Raw genomic sequence first — 26,015 nt, forward strand, 5'->3', positions numbered from 1 at the left:
GCTTTGGTCAAATTAAGATTTAAAGTAATGCTGCAGGTTGTTTCAGTTGAAGAAAAAGCTGAAGCATCTACATCCTGCACTGTGATATTTCCAGGAAAAACACAGCTTGTTTCAGGATGCAAACATCAACTGACACTTGAGTTTCTCATATCAAGTGATAAGAAAAGGTTAGACTCCCCAGCTGCTAGAATTGAAAGGAACTTTAAAGGTTATCTGGACTGAGCATTATGGATTTTGTGTACCATTAAAATTTTGAAAATAATTAAAACAATGTTGCCAATTTTTTTTATCTTGCCAAGTCAAGTCTTTAAAAAATTAAAACAATCCAACCACCATCTCCTTTCACCATTGCTTCATAAAAGAAAGGAATTTTACATCAAAAAGTAGGGCACACCCTATCCTATAATAAAGGAGAATCCATTAGATTGAGTACACTTAGCTTCAGGACAAACCATATAAAGTTATTTTCCTTCTGCCAATTTTGGTTCAGATTGAGGAAAACTCCATGTCAAAGCTCCCTGTTTTCTAAACAAGCTAAAGCCCCCACACCCAAATGACATGTTCCTGATTCAATTCTGGTGACAATGAATTCATGGCAGATTCAGAACTAGAACCCAGGACTCCTGCCTCCCATCCTCATATATTTCTCTTTAAAGCACAATTCCTCATGTGTCAACTCACAAAACAAATAAATAGCACAACGGGTCCAACCAACACCCCAGCTCACCCTCTACCTTCCCCCTCTCAATGACTCGAGGCTTTAGGTCTGATATGTGCATTTCTCATCCAAAATGTGTCTTAGTCCACTTCATTAGGTTGAGGGCAGGGGCAACAGGGAGTGACAAACAACAACAAAATAGAACACTTTCTCTCTTCTAAGTAGCTAGAATTCTTAATTCATGCCAGACCAAACAACAATTATCCATCCAATCTCAATATGTCTTTTTCCCACGAATCCTTATAAATAGCCTCCTCCTTACTCTCTTCATTTATGCCGCCAGAGCCCGGCCTTTTCTGTAGTGCCCACGGTGGAAAGGGAGAGGGGCTTTGGAAGCACATCCATGAGTTTTTATGGGCATTTTATCAGCTGTGTTGGTTAATTTTACGTGTCAACTTGACTGGGCTAACGGATGCCCAGAGAGCTATTAAAATATTATTTCTGGGTGTGTCTGGGAGGGTGTTTCTGGAAGACATTAGCATTTGAATTGATGAACTGAGTAGAGCAGATGACCCTCCCCAGTGTGAGAGGGGGTACTATCCAATCAGCCGAGGGCCCGAATAGAACTAAAAGGCAGAGGAAAAGCAAATTCCCTCTCTCTGCTTGAGCTGAGACATCCACCTTCTCCTGCTCTTGGCTATCTCATTGGTGCTTCTGATTCTCCAGATTTCAAACTCAGATCAGGATATACGCCATCAGTCAATTTTCAGGCCTTTGGAATCGGATTAAATTACACGACTGGCTTTCTTGGCCCTCCAGCTTACAGATACCAGGACATGGGACTTCTCAGCCTCCATAACCATGTGAGCTGATTGCTATAATGATTTGCCTCATATACATGTATATTGTTATACCATAACCTATTGGCCTGTTTCTCTGGAGAACCCTGACTAATATATCGGCTTCCACTGAATTTCAGAGTTAAGTAAACTTCAGTGGCCTTGGATATGAAGCAAAGAAGACCCCTACATCTCTATCAGACCCAAGCCCTCGCCTTCCTCTGCCCACCTTGGTCCCCTTTCGCTCAGCAGTCATCTTTCTTCTGTGTGTCAGGCACTGTTCACTTCCCCCCGTGACTGCTCACCCATCTCTTCAAATAGGAGTCAGCCTCATTAAGCACCACCTGCCACATGGACGCAATACTCCTTCTGGCAAAAATATGTCAGCCTCTGCCACTCAGACACCCAGACTCTGGTCTATGCCTGCTGGGCACTGTTGTTTCCAGCTAGCCCTGTGGCTCAGGACTGGAAAGCTCCCTGTAGTCCTTCCAGTATCATAAAAAAAAGAATGCATTTGAGAGCACTCAGCATTGATAATAGCTTTAATAAACACAATCCATTCTATTTTCAATTAAGATTTTAGCTTTCACCCAGCAGGGCTTTAATAGAAGTCCTAAGTCTGGGAGTAGGTTATTGAGAATGTATATACCTTTTTTAATGAACTAAATAGCAGGACTTTTGCTGCCACTGTAGGTTTTTTTTTTTTTAAGTCTTCCTGTGTCTCATCATTCTGATACACAGCTTAAGATGATTCTTTTTCCTTGAAACGCCATGTTACTCCCTACTCTCTGTTAATTACTATCTCAGTTTTTCATTCCCTTATAAAGCTTTTTAATACAACTAGTAATACAAGAGAGAAACTAAGTGGTAAATGGAAATTTTTTGTTCCTTGTAATAGGCTGTGGTCCAAAGCATGCAAACTCTCACCAGGCTACCAAGAAATAAGACACATATCCCAGGAAGATTCAACACAGGGAAAAGGGATGTGATCTCTCTCCGCCAATATTCTGTGTTTCCCTCAAAATGACCTCTTCAGCTTTTGGCAGCAGGCTCTGGACGACATCACGTCTCTATAAATCAGCTCGTTGTGCATATAGGATTTGGTTATTTGTCTCCCAGAACAGCAGGATGTTGGTTGATTTAGATTTGACGTTTGGACATAAATGATGAGGCCAGCCCTAGGGACTGTCTACCTCCTTGTGGGAGAACAAAGGGACTATCTTGCCTACTCCACTAAGGTGTTAGCTTTCTGGCTTGTAGAAGACATTTTCGAGGCATCTCCCATTAAAGAGATGAGATGAGGAGATGGCCCTCAGAGCCATGCAGTGGTAGAGCTTGAAGATGCCACGGGGGTTATCAACAAAGGCACTGAGTTAAATGGACACATCAACACAGCGGTGAATCCAATACGGCAGATATGTACACATAAATGCAGTAAATTCTCATCTGGCCAACTTTGTGGCATGCCACATGGTTAGTGGCCTTTACTCACAATTTCATTCATTCATCTATTTACTCATTCAACAAACAGTTATTGAGCACTTACTGGGTATCAGGTATGAGTACTAAGAACCAGGGGAGCAATGGTGAACTAGGTATCTCCTTATGTATCTTCCAGTCCAAGGTTTACAGCTTAGTCAATAAACAAAATTATAACCGCTGCCCATCAAAAAAAAAAAACCCAAAAACAAATTGTTGCGGAAAGAAGGGAGTGGTTTGAACGTATTGATATTCTGGACAATTGAGAATTACAATATACACCATAAATGGATTCTCAATTTACAAATAAACAGACTTACCCATCAGTAGTCTACCTACACCTGAGTAAACCAAAGTAACAGTTCTGTTCATTCAGAAAGAAATGTTTACTGAGGATCAGCTATATGCTAGTCACTGAATTAAAAGCTGGGTTGCAGAAATGACTGACCAAATTCCTATCCTTAATGAGCTCACAATCTAAGTAAGAAGATGAAAAAAAATTAACAAAGAGCTTCAGTATAGATGACAAAGGCTTTAATGAAGGATGGAAAAAATTCCTTAAGAATGAGAGTGAGGAAAGTAATAAGGGCTGGAAGGAGGGCAGCACTTCAGACTTCGAGCTGAGTCTTGAAGAATGATGAGTAAGGTGATGCCAGGCAGGCAAGGGGTTGGGGAGTTCATTTCAGATGGAGGAACGGCACGTACATTCCCAAATGAAAACAGTGCCTTCGGGGTGAGCTGAGAGTGCATCTGGGCAGCAGCCAAAGATAAGCCTAGAAAGGGAAACAGAAGCTGCGTCTTGAAGGGCTCTGTGTGCCCTGACAACACCGTGGCACTGGCACTTTATCCTGCCGGCAACGGGAAACCTCTGCTGTGTTTTGAGCATGACTGGATTAAATAATTAGCTTTGCCTGTTGAAGCATTACTTGGGCTGAAGTAATATGCACTTCACACATTTCTGAAGGTGTAGCTGAAGGTGTAAAGACGAGGAAGGGAGAACGGTCCAGGTGAGCAATGGTGATGCAGTGGTGGGAGGAGTATAACCATCATTTGTTCTTTCCAGTTTTACTCCAAATCAAAGGGAGTGTCACTGAAATTAAAGAAAGATTTCTAAAAAGAGGTCATGCATCACAACTCTGTCTAGACTCTTCATTAAAGCAAAACAAAACAAAAACAAACCAAAAAAGCAACCTAGCATCATATTCCAAGAGGACTAAAACTGCTAATGCCTTTTGATCTAGTAATTCCATGAAGAGATTCCCAAGAGAACAATCTAGATGAGAGAAAAATAACTTTGTTCAAAGATGTTTTTAACTATACCTCTCAAATAGCCAACAAATGAAAATAATCCAAACATCTAAAAATAAGGGACAGTTTAAGCCAAATGCCATCTATCAACAACGACTAAATACTACATGAACATTAAAGGAACGACAGCCATAACTATCCCCACACACTATGGGAATGTGTAGGGGGGAGGGGGAGCAGACTTCGAGACAATATATATACAATGACTACAACCATAAGTGCCTACTATGTGTCAGGTCCAATGCTAGGTTCTGGGAACACAAAAATAAGCCAGACAAGGTCCCTGTCCTTCGAGACCTCACAGTCCACCAGGAAAGCCAGACTCAAAACAGTTACAACGCCAGGAGTTCTAGACAAAGCTGGGTATCATAAAAGCCCGAGAGAGGACTTGCCCAACTCAGAGCCAACACACAAACATGGACATTAAAATCAGTGGCAGAATTCAGTTACAAATCAGGATGATCCCAAACATGCACCTGCTGATTTTGTTAGGTTATCCTGGACATGAAAACAGAAATGTGAAACTTACGATGAACAGCACTCAAATCTCCAAGACCCTGGTTTGAGAAACTAACATTTAAAAGTACGAGGGTGGCAGTGGAAGGGAAAGATGACAAAGATTTGCCCACCAGGATTTAGCTCCCTATTAGGACTGAGAATGTCAGAGATGATGTCAAAAGATTGAAGTCTCGGCATCTGGGAGAATGGCAGTGCAGCTCCCTGAGATAAGAAACCCAAGAAGATCAGGTTTTAGAGTAAAAAATAAGTTCCACTTGTTGACATACTGAGTTTAAGAAGCATTTGGGAGAAGAAAGGTAGAGCTATTCAGGACTCTGCTGGAAATTTATCTCTGAACATTTGGAGCCATAGGACACAGACAGACTCAGCACCCAAGTCATCTTCTGGAGATAGCTGAAGCTAGATGTGAATACGGAACAACAGGTAAGAACACACCTAACTAATACTATTAATATAAAAGATATACCCCTTTTAGTCTTTCAAATATTTAACCATTTACTTACTTTCAAAGTAGTATCTGTATCAAATTAATAAAATAACAATAAACGGAATAAATAATTAAGGATAAAAATAAATTATAATGAACTATGGAATAAAAAAGGATCAGGCTACACACAGAGTAGACACATCAATCTCATTATTTTTCCATGGGGAAAAAAAACCTTCACTTTTATAATGAATACACTTTGGCGATATGATTTGATTAATAAAATTAACATGAAAGCTAGCTTATTCTGCAGTGATATATTCATGACCATCCTCCTAACAAGCCTGTGAACTTCTGAGATAAGGACTGTGGGACTATGTCTTACGTAAGTTTCTAACAAGGCATCTGGAGAAAAGCAAATGCTTAATATTTGTGGAAGGAATTTTGCAAACAGGGGAATACTCTGTATGGCTCTCCGACGTGAGGAAGTTGCAAAGCACTATAAGAGAACATTTGTGTGTATGTACATACCACTGAGTTCCACTGTCAAAAACGATCTGGGCTGCCAATGTGGAGGTGGGTGCTTTCACTCATTTGAAATCTACAATTACTCATATGTAAATTAGAAGCAATGCAGAAAATGTGAGAAATTCAGAATCAATTTATCTTTTTAGTACTACTGAGATTCTTTTTGTGTTTGTCATCTGCATGTGCCAACACCGCAATTATGTTAGTTCCCAGAAATAATTCAAAAGGACGTTTTCAATGATGAGCTTTGAGTAGCAAAACTGGAGAGGATACTCTCACTCTGCTGTACGCTCATGGTGCGTCGAATCTCATGCTCTTCCTTTCACACTCAGTGCACAGAAGAAAGTGAAAACAACACTGTAAATCTCAGGGCTGCAGAGGGAGAGCTGAAGGAGGAGAAACACGATTTGGGTTCTTACACTGGGTGGGATATCAAATCACCATTTCTCCTCCTATTTCCACTTGCTGAAACAGACATTCCCAGGAAGATAAAGTGAGGATAATTCTTGTTCTCCCCGACCCTCTATCTTTTGATTACCTTATGTCTGAGGAGAAAAATGGCATGAACATTTAGGGGGAAAGACCAAGCTAGAATTAAGAGGGAAATTCTGGTTTTCTTAAATCAGTCAACTGAGGCATATGAACAAAATGAAGCTTCTTAAACACATCATAATTGCCTATGGAACCTGTTAAAAATGTAGACTTCTTGGCCCTCTCAGAGAAATTCTGATTCAGGAATTCTGGGGTGAGAGTGGGAATCTGTATTTGCCCAAAGCCCTTCCCTCCCCCATCTACTCCCACAGATGATTCTAATAACCAGCCAGGTTTGGGAACCATGAACAAGAGGCTGCACTCCGATTTAGCAAATAATCATAACAGTTCTCATACGGACATCATTTCAGGGTTTACAAAAACCACACTCACATAAACTATTTTATTCCCATTTCACAGATGTGAAAAACAGGGCTCAGACGGGTCCAAGGTTACAGCCTGTATGTGTAAGACTTTAGTTCAGATGCCACGGTGTAATGCTGTATCTCCACTGTGCACTATTACTCAAGCACTGGATTTCTAAGCACTGGTGAACTCTAACCTGATCTTGGGTCTCATTTCAGAGTATCCATGCACCTGTGGTATGCCTGGACAATTTGTGCACCTGCCCATGGATCAAAAAGACCATCTGCACATCTGCATTCTAAGTAGCCACTTTTCACTCTATAAATACTAAAAAAAAATCTATTAAATGGAGCTTTAATAAATTTGTAGAATACACAGCTTGTAACATTCTAACTTCCTTTTACAACTTGTAATGAGAAATTATGTGAAGATAAAACAAATGCACCCATTTCTGCAAAGAAAGCAATGTCTACAGCCTCACTACTAACTTCCGCAACATTCCACTGAATGCCAACTGCTTTATTTCTATTTCAACACATATACTAATTCTAAGTTTCTAGATAGTAAAACTTACTAGGATTTCAAAGCATGAGAATAAGATCCCTCACAATTATAAAAGGGTGCCAAGAATATCAAATAAAGGTAGGTGGGGGTGCGTGTGATGGATGAATGTGTATGTGGTGGGTGCGTGGGTATGTGTGAAAATTATGGTCCACAGGCCAAATCTAGTCACGTGGGTTTTGTTTTGTTTTGTTTAATGATCCACAAGAATGGTTTTAACATTTTTAAATGATTGAAAAAAATCATTATATTTTATGACATGTGAAAATTACATGAAATTCAGATTTTAGTGACTATAAAGTTTTATTGGGACACAGCAATACTTATCCATTTCATGTCATTTTCTGTATTGTCTCTGGCTGCTTTCACATTAAAATGGCAGAGTTAAGTGGCGGTGACAAAAGTCCGTATGACCCACAAAGCCTAGAATGTTTACTCTCTGGCCCTTCAAAGAAAAAGTCTGTTAATCCCTGCTCTAGGGGAGGTGTTGGATTACTTTCTGAAAAGTGACTCTTATCTAGCCTTCATTTGCTGAATGTGCAATAAAATGCTGAACGTAGAACCATCTCAGATATATTTTCTTTGATATTGACCTAAAAAGCATACCACAGTCTACTTACCTCTGCCTGAGTGTCCCAATGCTGAACGGAGACTATTCCTGTGGTTTCCTAATCCAGAAGTCGGGGCAGGGAAGGGCTGCGGCACATTCAATTCCATTATTAGAATGACAGATGCATACAGACAGGCAGCCAAGCACACTAATCCAGCAGGGCCCTCTGCAAGGGCTGTGTGTGAGCCTTCCTTTTATTGAGGAAGGAGAGCTTTACCCTGTCAACAAATATCTCAAGCACTGTTGCCATTTTTCCCAGCATTAATATTCAAAAATTAGAAACGCAGTGCACAAAGCATCATTTAAAGTAGAACGGCAGGAGCCGCTGTCCTCCCTTCCACTGAGGCAGGAGGCTGGCCGATCACAGTCCAGCCAGTTCTGGTCCATTATCAGCAGACTAGTTTCTGCCATCTCTGAAGGCAACACAAATTATGTATACAGTGTTTGCTATTGTTGCACCAGTCAGCTAATTCAATTGTCAGAACATTTCAAACCCCGTAATTTAGACTAGATAAAGTGCGGAGCCTCGTTCCTTTGTGATGCCTGTTTGACTATTCAATGTAACAGCTTGCTTAGGGGTAGGGATAAGAAAATATTCTCCATTAGAAGATTACTGTAAATACCCCAGAAAGCCAAATAATATGCATAATAGTTCAGAAGAAAAGTAACCAAAGTGGTTTATTATTCACATCACAAGTACACATTTTAATTTGTGGCTTTATTACACACATTGATTGTTGTTTCAATTTTTTTTGTGTTTGACTTTGGGTTTTTGTGTGGCTGGTTGTGTATATTGGCTCAATTCTTCAAGTATTTTACTTGCATTTCAAACAACATACCTAATCCAGCCCTCTTTCCCAGAGTTTTTTTTCCTAAACCCACTGTGAACAACACTTTTCAGTTTCATAACACATCTAGTTCCTAGTTGCCAAGGTAATAAAGAAGGTGCCATTCGTTATACAGAATGTGAGCTCATTTCCCAGTTGAAAATTTGAATATGCTTTAATGAGCCATTACACTAGTGTGACTCCCAGCTCTGCTAGTTGCTAGCTGGATGTGCGTGGCTATGACACTTCATGTCTTTGAGCCCCAGTTTCCACCTGTTAAGTGGGGTTAATATCACTACTTTAAATGATTTTTGACTCAGGAAAGTTACTAACAATCACTGAATTACACACTCAACATTGGTCAGTCTCATAATATGTAAATCAATCCTTCATAAAATTGTTAAAAAGTTAATGTTTTAAAAATGTGATTAAGGGAGGAAGCCATCCGTGACTAAAGCAAGAAGGGAGACATGCTCCTGAGAAGGAGAGACCAGGGAAGGCTGGAGTAATCAGAGTAACCAAGCTAAAGAGAGGCCTTCAAGAGTTTTTCCAGGGGTCGTGTCCTATTTAAACCTCTCTTCCTAGATTCCCCTGACACCACAACTCCTCTCCTCTGCCCCTCAGAGTTAATCATGCTCTTTTCTAGACTGTATTTTGGATATGCTTTTGTAAATACAATCATCACTCTGTCTGGCAATTATTTCTTTAAAAGTCTGCTCCTCAAAAAATTGTGAATTCCTGGAGTTGGAAGTCCTCGTCCCTAATTCAACCCAAAACGGCTCAAGGAAGTTAGATGGATGAAAGAATGAATAACTAATGCTTACTGCAAAAAGTTAAAAAAAAAAAATGATGTCTCTAAAGAGTCAATGAAATATACGCATATATGCAAAGAACTTAGCACAATGCTTTGTCCATAATAAGCATTAAGTAAATGGTAGTTCTTTTTATTATTATTAACAAAACATGCCAAAAGCCATGCTATAGAAAGAAATCTATTTTGAAGCTACACTAGCATACAAAATAAAGACATCCAAATGCATAGAAGATCTAGTTTTAGATGACCCTCTGTCCTATTTCCAAGGCTTAAGGCCCCAGATATTGGTCAGACTTCAAAAGACCTCACAGAGCGATCTACAATTTGTGATCAGAAGCCTCCAAGGCCACATTAGCAGCAATCCCACTCTCACTAAACCTTGTACTTGCGGGCTGAAGCCATATTGAGTAGCAGTTGTTGGGCTGTCTGAGGATTCATTCTTTAAGATACTGGTCTGAATGAGAAGAGACAAAAGGCAACAGAGAGCAAGGGAGAGCAGAAGCAAGAGATGGTGTTCCCAATCGTCTCCTCTTCCTCTCCCTGAAGGTAAACCAGTGCCAGCATCTCAGGAACTGCTGGACTATTGATTTAGCTAGAACCAGATGAGATTCCTGCAGTCATTCAACAGACATTTACTGAGCCCCTACTATGGGCCTGCCATTGTTCTAGGCACTAGATACATCAACGAATAAAACATTTAAACTCAAGAACAGTGAGGTGGGGGTGATTCTACTATATGACATCAGGACTTAGTATAAATGAGTAGTAACTAAGATCTGAATAAAGAGCCCACAGACTTATCCATATATGGAAACTTGATATATGCCAAAAGTCACACTGCACATTGGTGGGGAAAGGATGGATATTTCGCAAGTGTTGATGGAATAACCAATTGTCTACATGGGGGAAAAGCTGGCTCCCTACCACACTCAATATATTAAATTTAATTCCCAGTGGATTAATGGTCTAATATTAAAGGCAAACTTAAACGCTCAGTAGAAAACATAAATAACTTTAGTCTGCAGACATAGGATTCCTTATGAAACAAAAAGCACAAACCACAAAGGAATGAATTGTTGACCTCAAATACATTAAAATTCATCAAAATATTCCATTAAAAAAAGACACAAACTGGGAAAATATATTTGCAACTCAGTAAGACAAAGACAATATAAGAGAGAAATGAGCAAAAGGTATGAACTGATATTTCACAGAAGAGGAAACTTGAAGGGCCAATGAATACATAAAAATATGTTCAACCACACTTGTAGTCAGGGAACCACACATTAAAACCACGATGAGATAATATTTCACCCCTGTCTGATTTGCAAAAAGAAAAAAAAAAACAAAAAAGCTAAAGTCTGACAGTACCAAGTGTTTGGTAAAAATACAGGCCATTATAAACTGCTGATAAATCCCTCTGGAGAGGAGAATGGCAACATCTGGTGGAACAGACAGTATGTTCATGCTGCAGCCCCATCACCCCACCCCCAAATGCCCCGGCACCCACAAAAAGTGACACACAAAATGATAGCAGTACTGCTCTGAAACAACCTAAATATATGGCAAAAAGAGAAAGGATAACTTAATTACATAGCATTCTATTTCATGAATATACTTAGCTTTAAAAATGCATGATCAGCTACTGGTATCAAATGGATGAATCTCACATATATAACAAAAAAGCAAACTACAGAAGAAGACATAATACAGTCACAGACACAGATGTGTATATTACATGTTGTGAGATATATATATATATATAGTTTAAAGACATGCAAAATAACAGTATATCTTGCTTAAGGATATATGCACATGGAATCAATGTATTAAAGGGCACAGACATGTTAAATTCAGGATAGAAGCTATCTCTGGTTGAAGGAAAGTACTGGGAGAGCTCCATCTCCATTGGTTTATTTAGTTTTGAGGGGGTTAATCTTTTACTGAGGTATAACTTCCATACAGTGGCGTAGCTCTTAAGTGTACAGTTCAGTGAGTTTGACTGACATAGACACCACGTAAACCACACCACTATCAAGAAGCAGAAAATTTCCATCACCCCAAAAATTTCCTCATGCCCTTTCCTAGCCTATCCTTACCAGCAACAACTGTTTTGATTCCTATCACCATCGTTCATGTTCTAGAACCCCACATAAATAGAATAACACAGCAGGTACTCTTTGGTGTCAGCCTTGAGATTCATTCATGTTCATGCATATATAGTAGCCTGCTCCTTTTTATGGCTGAGTAGTATTCTACTTTATAAATACACTACAGTTTATCTTAGTAAATTTTTACTCATAATCTGTGGTGGATATATAAATGTCAATGTATTAATCTTTACATATTTTTATATATTAAAAATTTCCTTTTTAAAAAAGCATAGGTCATAGACTGCTAGAGACCCTCTAGGACATACACCTAAGGGTAAAATGGCTGGGCTGTAGGTTTTTATCGCCACCTGTAATAGACACCGCAGATCCCAGTTGCTAACCACAGACCTACCGAATCAGCAGCTCAGGAGGAGTGGCCCAGGAAACTGCACATGTAACAACCTCCCCAAGTGATTCTCTGTACAACAGATTTTGTGAACCACTGTTCACCAACATTTTCTGTATGGTGTTCTATAACTCCAATGGCTTCAATTACTACTACCTATATGCCAATAACTCATAAGTTTATATCTTTAAATAAAATGTTCTTCTAAGCTACACAACTCAATAATCAACTAAAGCTTTCTCTATTCTAATGGCTCATAGGTACCTGAAACTCAAAGTGCACAAAACAGAAGCAACTTTCCCAAGTCTCACTCCTTGGTTTTTCTACCAGAGTTATGTCTCAGTTCATGGCAGCATCATACACACAGTTTCACCAATTCAGAAACCTGGGAGTCTGCCATCCTCAACTCCTGTCCCCCCTTATCTTCTGCATCCCATCAGTCATGAAGTCCTACTGATTCTACTCCTAAAATGCCTCTCTTTTTTCTTTTTTTTTTAAAACTGAAGTATAGTTATATTTACAATATTGTGTTAGTTTCAGGTGTACAGCCAAATGATTTTGTTATATATTTCTTTTTTTCAGTTCTTTTCCATTGTAGGTTATTATGAGATACTGAATATAGTTCCCCTTGCTATATGGTAAATCCTTGTTGTTTACCTATTTTATGTATCGTAGTATATATTTGTTAATCCTGTACTCCTAATTTATCCCTCCCCCACTCCCCTTTGGTAACCATAAGTTTGTTTTCTATGTCTGTGACTCTCTTTCTGTTTTGTAAATAATTTATTTGTATAATTTTTTAGATTCCACATATAAGTGATATCACAGGATACTGTCTTTCTCTGACTTACTTCACTGAGTACGATAATCTCTAGGTCCATCTATGTTGCTGCAAATGGCATTATTTCACTCTTTTTTACCACATCTTCTTTATCCAGACATCTGTTGATAGATACTTAGGTTGCTTCCACATCTTGGCTATTGTATATAGTGCCACTGTGAACATTAGGGTGCATGAATCTTTTCGAAGTAGAGTTTTCGTCTTCCCTGGATTTATGCCCAGGAACGGGATTGCTGTATCATATAATAACTCTGTTTTTAGTTTTTTAAGAAACCTCCATACTGTTCTTCATACCAATTTACATTCCCACCAACAGTGTAGGAGGGTTCCCTTTTCTCCACATCCTCTCCAGCATTTATTATCTATAGACTTTCTGATGATGGCCCTTCTGACAGTCTCTCCATTCCCTGTACCATCTCCCTGGTCTGGGTCATCTGGATCAATGACCAAACTGTAGTAGCCTCCTAACCAGGCTTCCTACCCCTGGTCTTGCCCTTCCAGTCCATTCTCCACCTTCCAGACAAAGGAATCTTCTGAATCAAATGTCTGATTTTCAAAAATCTGCTTAGAACCTCTCACCCCAACTAGGTAAGGAACTCTTACTACAACTCCCACCACCTTCTTCCTCCACAACAGCACACCACAATTCACACAGCTGCTTAACTACCTTCCCAGGCAGATTCCAAACTCTCTGAGGAGATGGGGCCATGCAGAGCTCACTCACTCACCACGGAGTCCTAACACACAGCAGGAGGTTCATTTGAAAGATGTTTGATGAGTGTTACCACAGTACATTTAGTCTATATACAAACAAAGCTTACGAAACCACCTCTGTTGTTTCCTTCAACTTGAAGATATGCACGATTCTAAATTCAGAAAGCTATGTATTATCTTCAGTGTTTATGTTTTATTCTCCTGCTGCTTTGGCAAACGTTGTCTGCAACCAGAAAGGCAGTCCATAAGAAGGAGCAAGAGGAGGCAGGACTCAGAACTAGCCAGCTTGATTTTCAAACCTTTTTTAAAAAGCCCCATATATTTTTCAAAGGTCACACCTCAGTAACAAGAGAGGCACAATTCCTGAAATCTTGTTAGGATTACCATGATTGAAGTGGAAAGGCTTTTCACAAAAGGTTTGAAAGTTTACAATTTTTGTGCTAGGATTTTCAGTCTAAGGCTCAGCTGGGTATACTCAGCGGCTGCCAACGACGGAGGCTGCATCTGAGTTCACCGGTAGTCTACCTAGAGAAGGATCTCTCAATTTTAAATCCTTGATCTTCCATCCCATTCTCTCTTTTTCTCTTTAGCATAAACATTAAGAACACAGACTCTGGTGCCAGAATGCCTGGTTTAAAATCCCTGCTCCATCATTTATTAGCTGCGCTATGCTGGGCAGATTCCTTAGCCGTTCAGTGTTGAGCTTCCTCACTTGAACATGGGAATAAACCGGCACTTATTTCAGAGGTTTGTTGTGAAGGTTAAAATGAGCTAATTACAAGTAAGGCACTTAGAGTAAGGGCTCAGTAAACGTCGGACATATCCAAGGGCACAGGAATAGATTTGGAGGAGAAGGGATGTGAAACAGAGGAGGCAGAAATAAAAGAAATCTGCTATGTAGTAATAAGTGAGTGGGAAAACTCTTTAATGCAGGTTGACCAATCCAAGTCACACAGCTAGAAATAGCTGCTTTGGATTCGAATCCAGGCAGTATCTCTCCAGAGACCGAGACCTGAGCCACTGAGAAATAATGTCTCCTACCTTCACATCTGCCCCCTGGGAAATGGAATTTCTACGTTGTACAGAAGAAAGTGAAGCAAAAAGATGTGAGAGAAGATAGGGAAGATAGAACAAACAAAATAAGGCCAGACTCCATCTGATTTCTGAATTTAAAAGTGGTAGAGTCCCTTATCACCCCTTCACAAATGGAACAGAGTTCACTGTTTCTGTGGACACTTTATTTATTTTGAATCCAGCAAGCCAGGGTGAAATCAAAGTTACTATGAAAGACTGCAACAGAATGACAGATCCTTCTTGACCTCGTAAGACTAAAGATGAAATGGAAATGAGAGAGATGAAATGAGAGGTGGACAGGAGAGCAGTGGACGGGAGCACCAGGGACACAGAAACCAGACCGCTGTCTGGAACGGCAAGACGAGCTGAGGTGTTCTAGAGCCAAGGAACTCACATTCCTGTTAGGCCCATAGCATCAGGAAAAAAACTCTGAGTATCATTTTTTCCATCTGTAAAATGGGAACAAGAACATCTGCCTCTCCATGGATAAGTCACTTTGCTACAGTGTTAGGAAGAAACAGGAAGCCAGCACTCACACACTAGTGGAGGTGTGAAGTGCGGGCAATTTGGTTATACCGCTCTTTTTCCTTCTCAATTTAACAAATTTATACAGCACTTACACTGTGCCAGACACTATACTAGTCACTTCACAATTATTACCTTAATTCAATTTTTGTGGTAGATTGTAAAAATGGCAGCAATGATTCCTCTCATTGTATCCTTGTCCTTGGAGAGTCCCCTCCCACAGGCACTCTGAGCTGGGCAGGATGCCTGCTTTGGTCAGCGGGACAACAGCAAATGTGACACGAGCAGAGATCTGAAAAATGCTTGTGCTTTAGGGTTTGTCATCTCTTGTTGCTTTTTTGAACTCTGAGACAACCATGTGAAGAAACCTGCGCTCACCAAGTAGAGCCCGAGATATCACATGCCATCCCAAACGAGGTCCCCACAGCCCAACTCACTTGTCAACTGCCAGACACGTAGGTGAGGCCATCCTAGATCCTCCAGCTACCAGCTACCCCACCAGGACCACAGAAGCATGAGAGAACCCAGCAGGGCTGAGTTGTGCTGCCTCAGACAAGAAGAACCACCCAGCCAACCTACCGACTCATAAGCCAAGTCAAACAGGTACTGACTTAAGTCACTAAGTTTTGGGGTGATTTGTTACATAACACAAACTAACTGATACAATTCTCATAGTAATGCTAATTGGTAGGTACTATTTTTACTATTTTAAAAGTCAGGCAACAGAGGTAAAAATAGGTTAAGTGACTTGCACAGCGTGTAAACAGCAGAGTCAGGATTCAACCCAGGCAATCCGGCTCCAAGTCTGTGCTATATTTATGTATCTAGATCTGTCTGTCTATCTATCACTCTCCTATACTAACTATACTGCTTCACCTAACAAAAGTAAAGATGTTCACATCAGTTGACCTAGAAATTTATCATACAGATAATACTCACATATAAAATCACGTGTGTATAAGATTATTCACTCCGGCACTGCTGATAGTAGCAAAAGACTAGAAACACCAATTCTGGTACATCCGTATAAAGGTATTCCATATGCAGCCATCAAAAGAACCAGAAAGATCTACAAATACTGATCTTGTGTACAGGGAGAAAAAGGAAAGTGCACTCATGTGCTACCACTTACATTTACATTTGTGTGTTAAAAAGTGGGGCGGGGGGAGGGGTGGAGAGTGTGACTACATATCTTCCTTGTATCTGCACTGATGATTTCTGGAAGGACACAAGAAGTGGGTTTAACATCAGTTATTTCCAGGGGAAGGGAACCAGCCAGCTGGGCAACAGGACAGGAAAAACAATGTTCACTGTAAACTTTTTCTTATCTTTTAAATTTTATATTGTGTAAATGTATCACCTATTAATTGTAACTTAAAAGATTGTTATGAACATAAAAGGAAATAGTAGATGCCTGGCACAAAGAAAGCAATCAATAAATAGTGTCTACCATTGTAATTATTTTTCCACAACTGACTCCTCTTTCTAATGCAAATAATTTTTTAAAGTAAGCAATCCTTTGAAACCCTTGGCTCTGCATTGGAAAGAACTCATTTTGGATGCAAAAATAGAGAACAAAATGTTAATTAGCTACCTGAAAAGGTGAAAGAAGAATCCAGCAAGTGGCTTCTTTGATGGTCACATGAGGTTCAAAGCACCAGGCAGAGTGGTAATACACTTATTGGCCTCTCCTCAAAGAAACCCAGTTACTGGGCATCTTCTGTGCTCCCACTTTGAACATTTCCCATGCACCTTCCCCTTTATTCAGGAACACCAATGAAAATAGTCATTACTTTCGATTCTAGTAGGATGTCTTCCCTCCCTGTGTTTTTACTGATCTGTAGCAGTTGAAAGGTTGCCACAGGCATCTTCCCAACAGCTAAATTAACCCTCCAGAACCAGAAGAGGTCTGAGGCAGGAGCAGGCAGCTTGTAGGCAGCAGAGCATAGTGGCAAGAGCCAGGGCTCTGGGGTCAGGCAAACACAGGTACAAGCCCAGCTCTAACACTTAGCTGGGTGGCCCAGAGCAACATACTCAACCTTTCTGAACTTGTTATCACATCTGTAGAATGGTGAGAACAGTTACTATTTCACAAGACTCTTGTTAATACCTGCACCACAGTAAACGTCCGCTGAATGTTAGGTATTCTCATTATCATCGGGCCTTCCAACAAAGGCCCAACCACCTTCTTCTCCCCATCTCTCTCAGATACACACACTCACACACAAACGATCAGCAACCTTAGGTGTACATTAGAGAATTCCCACCTCTTCCCTCCTCTCACAGCAGCAAGTTCAGTTGACTCTACCCGCCAGATATGTCCTGTCTCTCCACCTCTCTCCAGCACTCCTGCACTCAAAGGTGGTCTCCCTTTCCCACTACCATCCCCATTCCATAATCCAAACTACATAAAACAGCCAAACCGATCTTCAGACAGGTAACCAGATCACACCATTCTAGTCCACTCGTTAAAATTCCCTAAACAGCATCCCTCTGTATTTAGGTTTAAATCCAAATTTCCTACCATGGCCAATAAGGTCCTATAGGACTTGGTCCCTGCCTATCTCACCTCATTTCATTCCACTCCCCCCACTCCCACCCTGTACAAACCCTACTCTGCTTCAGGTCTGACGTCTCCTGTTTCTCACACACGCCAAGCCAGTTTCTGCCTCAGAGACTGCATTTGCTGTTCCTCAGTCTGGAGCACTGTTTCCCCGAACTTTCCCATTGCTGACTTTTTTTCATCGTGTAATTCCCAGTTCAAATGTCAACTCCTTAAAAACATCTTCCCTGTCCACACAAACTAAAACAGCTTCCCTCCCTGATTCACTCCCCATTCTACAACAGAAAAGAACAAACCTGACTCCATATTGGATCTGTACCTTTAGCCCTAACCTTTGTGTTCTGCTGCCTGTGCTTAGTCATACTGGCTCTGCACCTTTTATAAAAGAATTTGCCTATAGCCTGAAGTACACAGGACAGCCCATTCTCAAGGTTCTGACCTTTAAAGGTAAAACACTTTTCCATTCATATACAGATAAAAAGTTGCAGAAGAGAGGATAACATTTGTCTTGTTGGAGGTTTATGGAAACACTGTGACCAGACCTATGTGGACAGCGACAGGAGCAAGAACTAAGGATTCTGGCACCAAAAAGTTTGCACCAACCAGCCACACCTCCTCTCCTTTTAGTATAAAAGAAACCTGAATTCAGGTAAGATGGTTGTTCAGAATGCTAGCCCACCATCTTCTCGGTCTGCTGGCTTTCCAAATAAAGTTGCTATTCCTGGCCCCAACAACTCATCTCTTGATTTATTGGCCTGTTTTGCAGTGAGTAGTACCAGTTTAGACTCTAACAATTCCATCACCCTGCTTCATTTTCTTCATAGCACTCATCACTATGTAAAAGTATCTGAATATTTGTTTCCTTCTTTATTGTCTAATTTCTCAACTAGAATATAGCCTCCAAGAGAACAGGCTCTTGGCTGTCATCTCCCCTCTTTACTAGCTTAGAACAGTGCTTGCACATAGTAGGTGCTTAATACCTATGCCTTATAGTGGTGATGGTGGATATTTAAGACCCAAATTTCTGAGCTCCCATCCTAGAGGTTCTGATATGATAAGACTGAAGGTAGAGCCCAGAAATCTGCATGTCTAGTGAGTGTCCATCTCTTTCACTCTAAAGCAGATGGTATGCAAATCTCATTTTAGAATACTGTGCCTTCCACCTCCAATTCTTCATTCTCTCTCTAACACATCTTTCTTAGGCCTATAGTTCCCATCCCAGCTGCTTTCTTTAAGAACCCCGATGGCACTCAAGGTAAAAGGAGGTTGCTGTCCTGAATTTGCCGTTTAAACAAGTAACCCCACCAGTTTCCATTTCTGCTGTTCCATCAATGCCAGAAATGCCAAACTAGTTCGCCAGCCTGGCTGGAATCCTGTTCTCCCCAGAAACACCTGAGCAGGTTTGGACTAACTCCAAAGGTAAGCCAGGTAAATTTCCATGTCAGCTCATTAATAGACTTTCCAGAGGCAGCTGGGGCCAATTCATACTTGCTCTATATACAGTCACTCCAAATACCACTCACCCCAGCCCTCCTCCCACCCCCCACCGCTCCCCACAGAACAGAATACTTAATTCTGGCACCACCCGCAAAATGACAAGCCAGAGTTCCCTTTCAAGCAACAAAGCAGCTGAGGGGAAGACATCTTTGAAAGGGGCCACTCCGATGACCAAAGTAGTGGGCACACACATACCTTAGTAACAAGGCAACCCCAAATTCCAACCCAGAGAAATTCACAGGCTCTGGTGAGAAAGAGTCTTACTCTGTTTTTCTCATTTCCTCTCTCAGCCTTGTCTCTTTAGAAAACACCCAACACCCTTTCTTCAGCACCTTAACTGTCACAAGGGCCGGCCTTAGGAGCTCTGGGGAAATGTCATGGGTATCTGCTTGGATCTCCTTTAAGTTTCCTCCACTCCTCCTTTTACCCTAAAAGTGCCGAGATCCTGTATTTGATTAAAGTAACCTCCGTCCCAAATGTTAAAATCCAAGTGGTATACTGGGACCAGTACCTCAGAAAATCACCAGCACTTTGGTGTCAATCAGCTCGCCCAGACAGGTAAGGTCATACTGCAGAGAACCTGTGCGCTGGCTCTCTGGAGCTGACAAGCATCACCAATCTCCAGCTGTTCCTTGACGTGGAATAAAACCTGCAGTTCAGCCGAAAGATTGGAGTTTTTCTACCAAGAGCTCTGGCTGGAGGAGGAAGGGTGTGCGCAGGGTACTCACACCTGCCGTTTGGGAAGCAGCGGCAGCGGAGGGCGCCCCAGCCCTAGCGCACGTGTTGGGAGCCGGCCTTCTAGACTCCGCGCGGGTTCAGGTCCTTGGCAGCGCCTGGCTCGATCGCACCGAGGGAATGACTCCAGTTTCCACTCCCCCGTGCCTTCCAAAAGCCGAAAGCCAGAGCATTTCTGGAGGCGAGGGGTGAGGACCACCTCCCGGGAACAGACACACAGGCGCCCCGCATTGTCACCCACCCGAATCCGGCTGGGGCCCGCCCCTCCCGGGGGTGTGCGCGGAGGGTGGGGGGGAACCCGACCGGTGCCCGCCGGCAAAGTTTGCGAAGCTCCGAGGAAGGAGCGAGGCGCCGAGCTCAGAACGCGGCGGCGAGCCGAGCGGGCGTGAGGGGAGCCGCGGAAGAGGCTCCCTCAAAACCGGAGGAGCGGGGTGCAGGGAATAGCCCACCTCTGCCCTGGGGAGGCGCGGGCAGAGAGCCTCGACGTGTCTGCGCCGCCGCAGGTGCCCGATAAACCCGGTGCCCTCAGGCAAGGAGAGACCCCCGCCCCTCCGTGTCCCTCGACCCATCGTCCCAGGGGCGCCCTCTGCCCCCGCCCAGGCTAAGGCCGCGGCCCTGCGAGACCCGCCGTGTCCCCAGCCCTTCCCGCCGGGCTTCCTCACGAGGCCCTCCCGTCGTCGCCGGCGGCCCCGAGCTCGGCGGGAGGGACGCGCTCTCACGCTCGCCGGCCCCTTCGCGCCACCGGGGCGACAGCGCACTCACCCTCCTCATGGTGCCGGGACCGTCCGGGCTAGGTTCGGCGGCGCCGGCGCGAGGCTGCAGGACGGGTGCGACGCGCGGTCCGCCAGGGAGTGCCGCGCTGTCCTCCCCCCCCTGCCCCCGCACATGCGTGCGCCGCGCGGCTGGCGAGCGGGCTGGCGGGCGGCGGCCTCTGCGGGGGCGGGGCGGGGCCGGGCTGGGGCGCGCGGACCTCCAGGTGCCGGGGTCGGCCCCCAGCGTGCGGGGATTGGGGCCCTCGTCCCCCGTGGCGGCATCCCCACCTTCCCGGGCCGCTTAGCCCCTCTCCTCCTCCTCAAGGTCCTGCCCCACCCGGAGAGGAGCCACCCCGTCACTGGGCCCGAGAAGGTTGGAGTTGAACGTGGGGGCCCGACCCTGCAGGGAATCCAGTTTGAGTAGCAAGAGGGGATTGGTGAGAACTGAGGTGGGAACTCTCCCCACTTTGAAAGCACTTCTGTTCTCCCCATTGGATGGGAGGATGGCCCGCTAGTGTCCCATCCTACTCTAGTTTCTGCACTTGTCTTTTGGAAGTCCTGAACATTTGTAAATCTTTTAGGGGGAGAGGTGGGGTTGAGAAGTAAGGGTGAGAAACAGCAGATCAATCAGGGGCTGAAGGAAAGAACCTCATAGAACCGAAATGGTCTAGTTATATCCAGAGTAAGGAGCTCAGCAGGGGGAGGGGTCTGTATCCCCATTACTGAGGAACCCACAGGTCTTCCTCACAAAACCCAGCCTGTGAAGCTTCCTCTTCACAAAGGCCTCCCAACCCCCACCCCCACTTCTCCAAACAGCAGGGAAAGCAATCCTCAAATGCTAATGCTGCTGGGAAAAGGATGAGGGAGTCAGGATACAGTTCTTCTGATCATGAAAACACTACATCCTGAGCCAAGGAACGCAGGCTCCTCAAGAACAAAAGTAGGATGGAACAATGTGTGAGGGTCCTCGGGACTAAACCTGGCCTTTCTCTATTCGGCTTCTACTGCTGAACAAAGTATATTAAATAGCACAGAATTCAAGGTAGTCCAAATTCAGTGTAGAAAGAAATACCCCTTGTTTACCAAAAGATCCTTTGAAAAACATAAAAGGACCATTGTGTTTTCAAACCAGGCTGACAGGTAAGCAGGCAGACAGCAGTGGGAACGCAAAGGCTTTTGCTGGGTAAACACTTGTGAGAATGTTTCAGCTTTTACATTGCCTGGCTGCCAATTACTCTGGCAGATCACTGCTTACCACTGTCAAAGAAATACTGTTATAATCTTCTAACATTGATAGAGTGTCAGAAGTACTATAGAGACCAAATGCTAAAAAAGTACTTTTATGATCAAATGAATACTTTGCCTGGATTTCTCTTCAGTACCTACCAGCACAGATAAGAGGGGTGACTGATGTATTAGGAGAAAAAGTAAAGGAAGGAATTAATGAAATCTGCTAACCCCCCACCCCCTTTTTACTTTAATTTATGATCTGCATACAGTGGGTTTTTTTGCTCCCTTGACTTGAATCTCTTCAGATTGGTCATCGATGTTTTGCCTTTGGGGACGTAACAATTGTAGTAAGTTTACTTCCTTACGTACCACGGACCTTACCTATGTTACCACTTTCAATCCGCACAACCCTGTGAAGTGAGTGCTATGATTTCATGGTTTTTCAGAATGAGCTACTAAGGCTCAGACAGGGTAAGTTGTTTGCCAAAGGTCACACAGCTTGTTAGTGGCATAGTCAGGATTTGGACTCAAACTCCAGGGCCCACCCACTTAATCCCCATCCTTTACTGCCTTCCTGTGCTCTGTTTCATATAAAAGGTATAGCAGTGAAAAATGTTACTCAAAGTGAAAACAGGAGCTCTTGTCATAGACCAAATTAGTTGCTTCCTATCTCTGGCCCTTGGCTTCCTCATCAGTAAGATGAAAATGTAGACTAAATAGATGTGTTAAGGACCTGCCCAGAAGTAAGGTTCTAGTTTTAGAGTATTACCATGTGAGTATTTTGTGGGAAATTGTAACTTGGAGGTACAGAGTTAGTCAGTTCATTGGTTTGTATATCTCACCACAGCCCCACGGGTTTTACACTGCTTATACTGCTCTCTACAACACTACCTCTCTCTCCTCCTGCTAATGAATGTTCTTTCCTTTGTGAACACACTATCTAATCCAACTCATGTTATTTGCTTACTAAACTTGAATAAGACCCCTGATGTGAGGGAGGAAGTTGCAGTTAAGTAATTGTCAGGGTGATCTTCAAGCATTAGTTAGCCTGAATAATTTTTAAACTCCCTGCAGAAGCCAACACAATTTTTCAGCTGTATCAAATAAATGACAACACATCAGATGCTAACAGAACATAGTCTTTACTGCTCATCTACAGAAATCCCCACGTTTCCAATACTATCATTAACTTAAAGAACCAATTTAAAAGTGGAGCTAGATTGAATCAGATTTTCTTCTTTTACAGGGGAGGGTGAAGAGGAGGGTCTTTATTTCTTTGATATGTTTAAAGCATCTTCATGGTGTGTTAGTGGTAAGAGTTACAGCTCTAGTTCATATTATCACACCTCCATCAGCCTTCTAAATTCAGATATATTACATTTATTTCTTGAAAACCACCGAGTATTTGAGAACATAGTGTATTTCCTTTTCCTTTTCTCTTTTTTCTTAATTGTGTAACAACATCTCCACCAGTCACAGTGATATTTAGCCCTCTTGATCTTCAGGCTGGAGGTCAACTTAGCTTCTTTCATTAGTTATCAACGTAGATAGGCATTTGACATAAAATTAGGCAGCAATGAACCAGCTTACAATTTCACATGAATAGTAAAAAAGAAATGAATAATTTCCTACTTTTTGTAGATAAGAAATGTTACCAGTTAGCATAACTTCTTACCAGTTTGTCATTCTCCATTTCGAAATGCATTAGTAATGGGATATTGTTTTTCTTTGCCATGTTCTTAAGTTAGAATTCTTCAGAAGGCATCTATTAAATACCAACTATGAAGGACATATGTTATTGGTTGAATCAATCCATATTTCCCTGAAACAGATCAAGAATAATTTCAAGGAAAAGAAATGGTCACAACTACGTATCTTGAGTTCCTCATATGCCCCAGGCACTATGACAAGCCATTTTACATGTATCAATCTGTCTCATTCTCACCAAACCCTACCAAATAGTTGTCATTATATCCATGGGATAGATTAGGAAACAAAAGTTTAATGAGATTAAGCACTCTTCATAGGTTGCATGTCTAATAAACAGTGAAGCTCTAACCCAAATCTGTCTAACTCCAGAGCCTATGAGATTAACCAATGGCAGGCAGATGAATGCTAATGGATCACAGACTCCTCTCTCTGGAACTTCTTCAAAGCAGTGGAAACGTGAGCTAAGAATTTTATATCTAGTAAAACTGACTTTCAAGTATTTATACCAGAATAGAATGGAGTTAACTAAAAAAGGGTTCTTGAAGAAAATGAGTCCTTATCTTAAGAAAAAGTACAAGATTTGAATTAAAAGAGTGAAGAATATTCTTGATAGGGAACAGCAGAATAATCAACATGGAGGTGGTAACAGTGAAAAGATCAGATCTTCTAGGGACTCCTGGGGCACATGACTGGGGAGTTATGCCTGACACCAGTTAATAAGAGGCTAGGGATGCTTGTCAGAGTACCATTATACACATTTCCTCCATTTTTAATCGCATTATCACAGTCATTCAAAAATATTGATTTATTTTGCTGTAGAGGGTCTGCGTGGTTGCTATGCCATTGTTTTTCTTCTTGCTCTTGTCAAGGCCTCTTCTCTGAGCCACAATCTTGGGATGGACACTCCAGTAATCTTTTTTTTTTTTTTTTTTTTTTTTTTTTTTGGTGGCCAGAAGATGCAGGGGTGGGTAGCTGTTGACAGATGAATTTGATTCTGCTCTCCTCTCTGAGGTTCTGTGCAGGATTTATTCCCTAACAGATATTTTAAAAAAACAAAATTCACCTGCACTCTCACCTTGATACTATTTACATATTTCCATATCCCTTCCTAGTCTCTGTCAAAATGCATATCTGCTTACAATCTGTTTACATGGCTATCTCTTCTTTAAAGAAGACTCCTTTAAAGAAGGCTCCTTAAAGAAGGGACTGTCTTAATAACTCTTATGTCTCTAAAGCCTATCACAAAGTAGGCTTATAAAATAGGTGCTCAATACATGTTTAAAAAATGAATGAATGATTCTTAAAAAAAAATATTGCAGCCTTCTATTTTTCATCAACAAAAGGTTTTTCATGTATATTTTTACATGGCCTTAATAATTACCTTTATTGCTCCTTAATATGCACATCTCATTGATATATTATCATTTAACCATCCCTTTATGTTGCCATTTGAGTTGTTTCTAATCTTTCGAAATTCCTTGTGTACTTTATTAAGTAGGGACATGACTTGATAAAGACAAAGATTTGGAGGAAGATAATGTGAGTATGGTTGGCCAAATGGTTCAGAGGTAGGGAAGACAGGAGACATCTCAGTCACATAGAATGGATCTGATGAGGTAAATAAGGCCAGGGTTAAGACGGCAGTTGCGGAAATGGAAAGGGAAAACCAGTTTCTACATCTACTGCTAAAGCTGGAAAGATGTAATCATGGATTTACCCCCTGTTTGGGGCGAAATATATGACAAATAGGGGGGATATTGTCCTATGATGAAGAGCATTGTTTTAGCACCACGGACAGCTCCTGGGCTGTCAGGCAGGGGCTCTGGGTGGTATGGGACCATTATTGCTGTCAGTGATGGCTCCTTTTAATAAAAAGCAATAAATAGTATTTATTGAGCATGTGCTCAATGAAAGCTTTACATGAATTAACCTATTTAATTCTCACAAGGAAACAGGCACAGAAAGGTCCCCCAAAGTCACACAGATAGCAAGTAAGGCAGAGCTAATTTCTGAACTCAAGTAGTCTGGCTCCAAAACCCATTACACCATAATATAAGTTAAGAAGTTTAGACATTTTCCCTAAAAGCTTGAGAAACCATCAAAGAGTTCCAAACAAGCTGTAACAAGATAAAATCTGGATCTTAGAAAAAGCATTCTAAGATTTTCCAATACCTAATATAATGAACAAAAACTAGCTCAGAGAGAGGGCAACACATTCATCCTAAATAAGACAGAAATGGCAAAGAGACTACATCAATTATATAACAGTTACCAAAAAGATCTGACTGGAGATGCCCTTATTAAACAAGAGTGAGATGAAAAGAAATTACATGGCAACCATGTAAATTGGGGTAGAGTAAAAAAAGGGAGCACTGGGGAGGAAGTGAACTATGAAGAAACCAGTCGGG

At 41.9% G+C, this 26,015-nt stretch overlaps 1 protein-coding gene across 1 annotated transcript in view; it reads right to left on the reverse strand.

Annotated features, from left to right (window-relative positions):
• Positions 1–20,766, reverse strand: part of TMCC3 (transmembrane and coiled-coil domain family 3) — a 261,506-nt gene extending 240,740 nt beyond the window's left edge. The window contains exon 1 of the mRNA XM_031463015.2: positions 20,678–20,766. Coding sequence (XP_031318875.1) covers positions 20,678–20,686 — 9 coding nt within the window. The 5' untranslated portion in view covers positions 20,687–20,766. The remainder of the gene's footprint in view (positions 1–20,677) is intronic.
• Positions 20,767–26,015: the final 5,249 nt, after the last annotated feature.

This window comes from Camelus dromedarius, chromosome 11, assembly GCF_036321535.1.
Source record: "Camelus dromedarius isolate mCamDro1 chromosome 11, mCamDro1.pat, whole genome shotgun sequence".
NCBI classification, from domain to species: Eukaryota; Metazoa; Chordata; class Mammalia; order Artiodactyla; family Camelidae; genus Camelus; species Camelus dromedarius.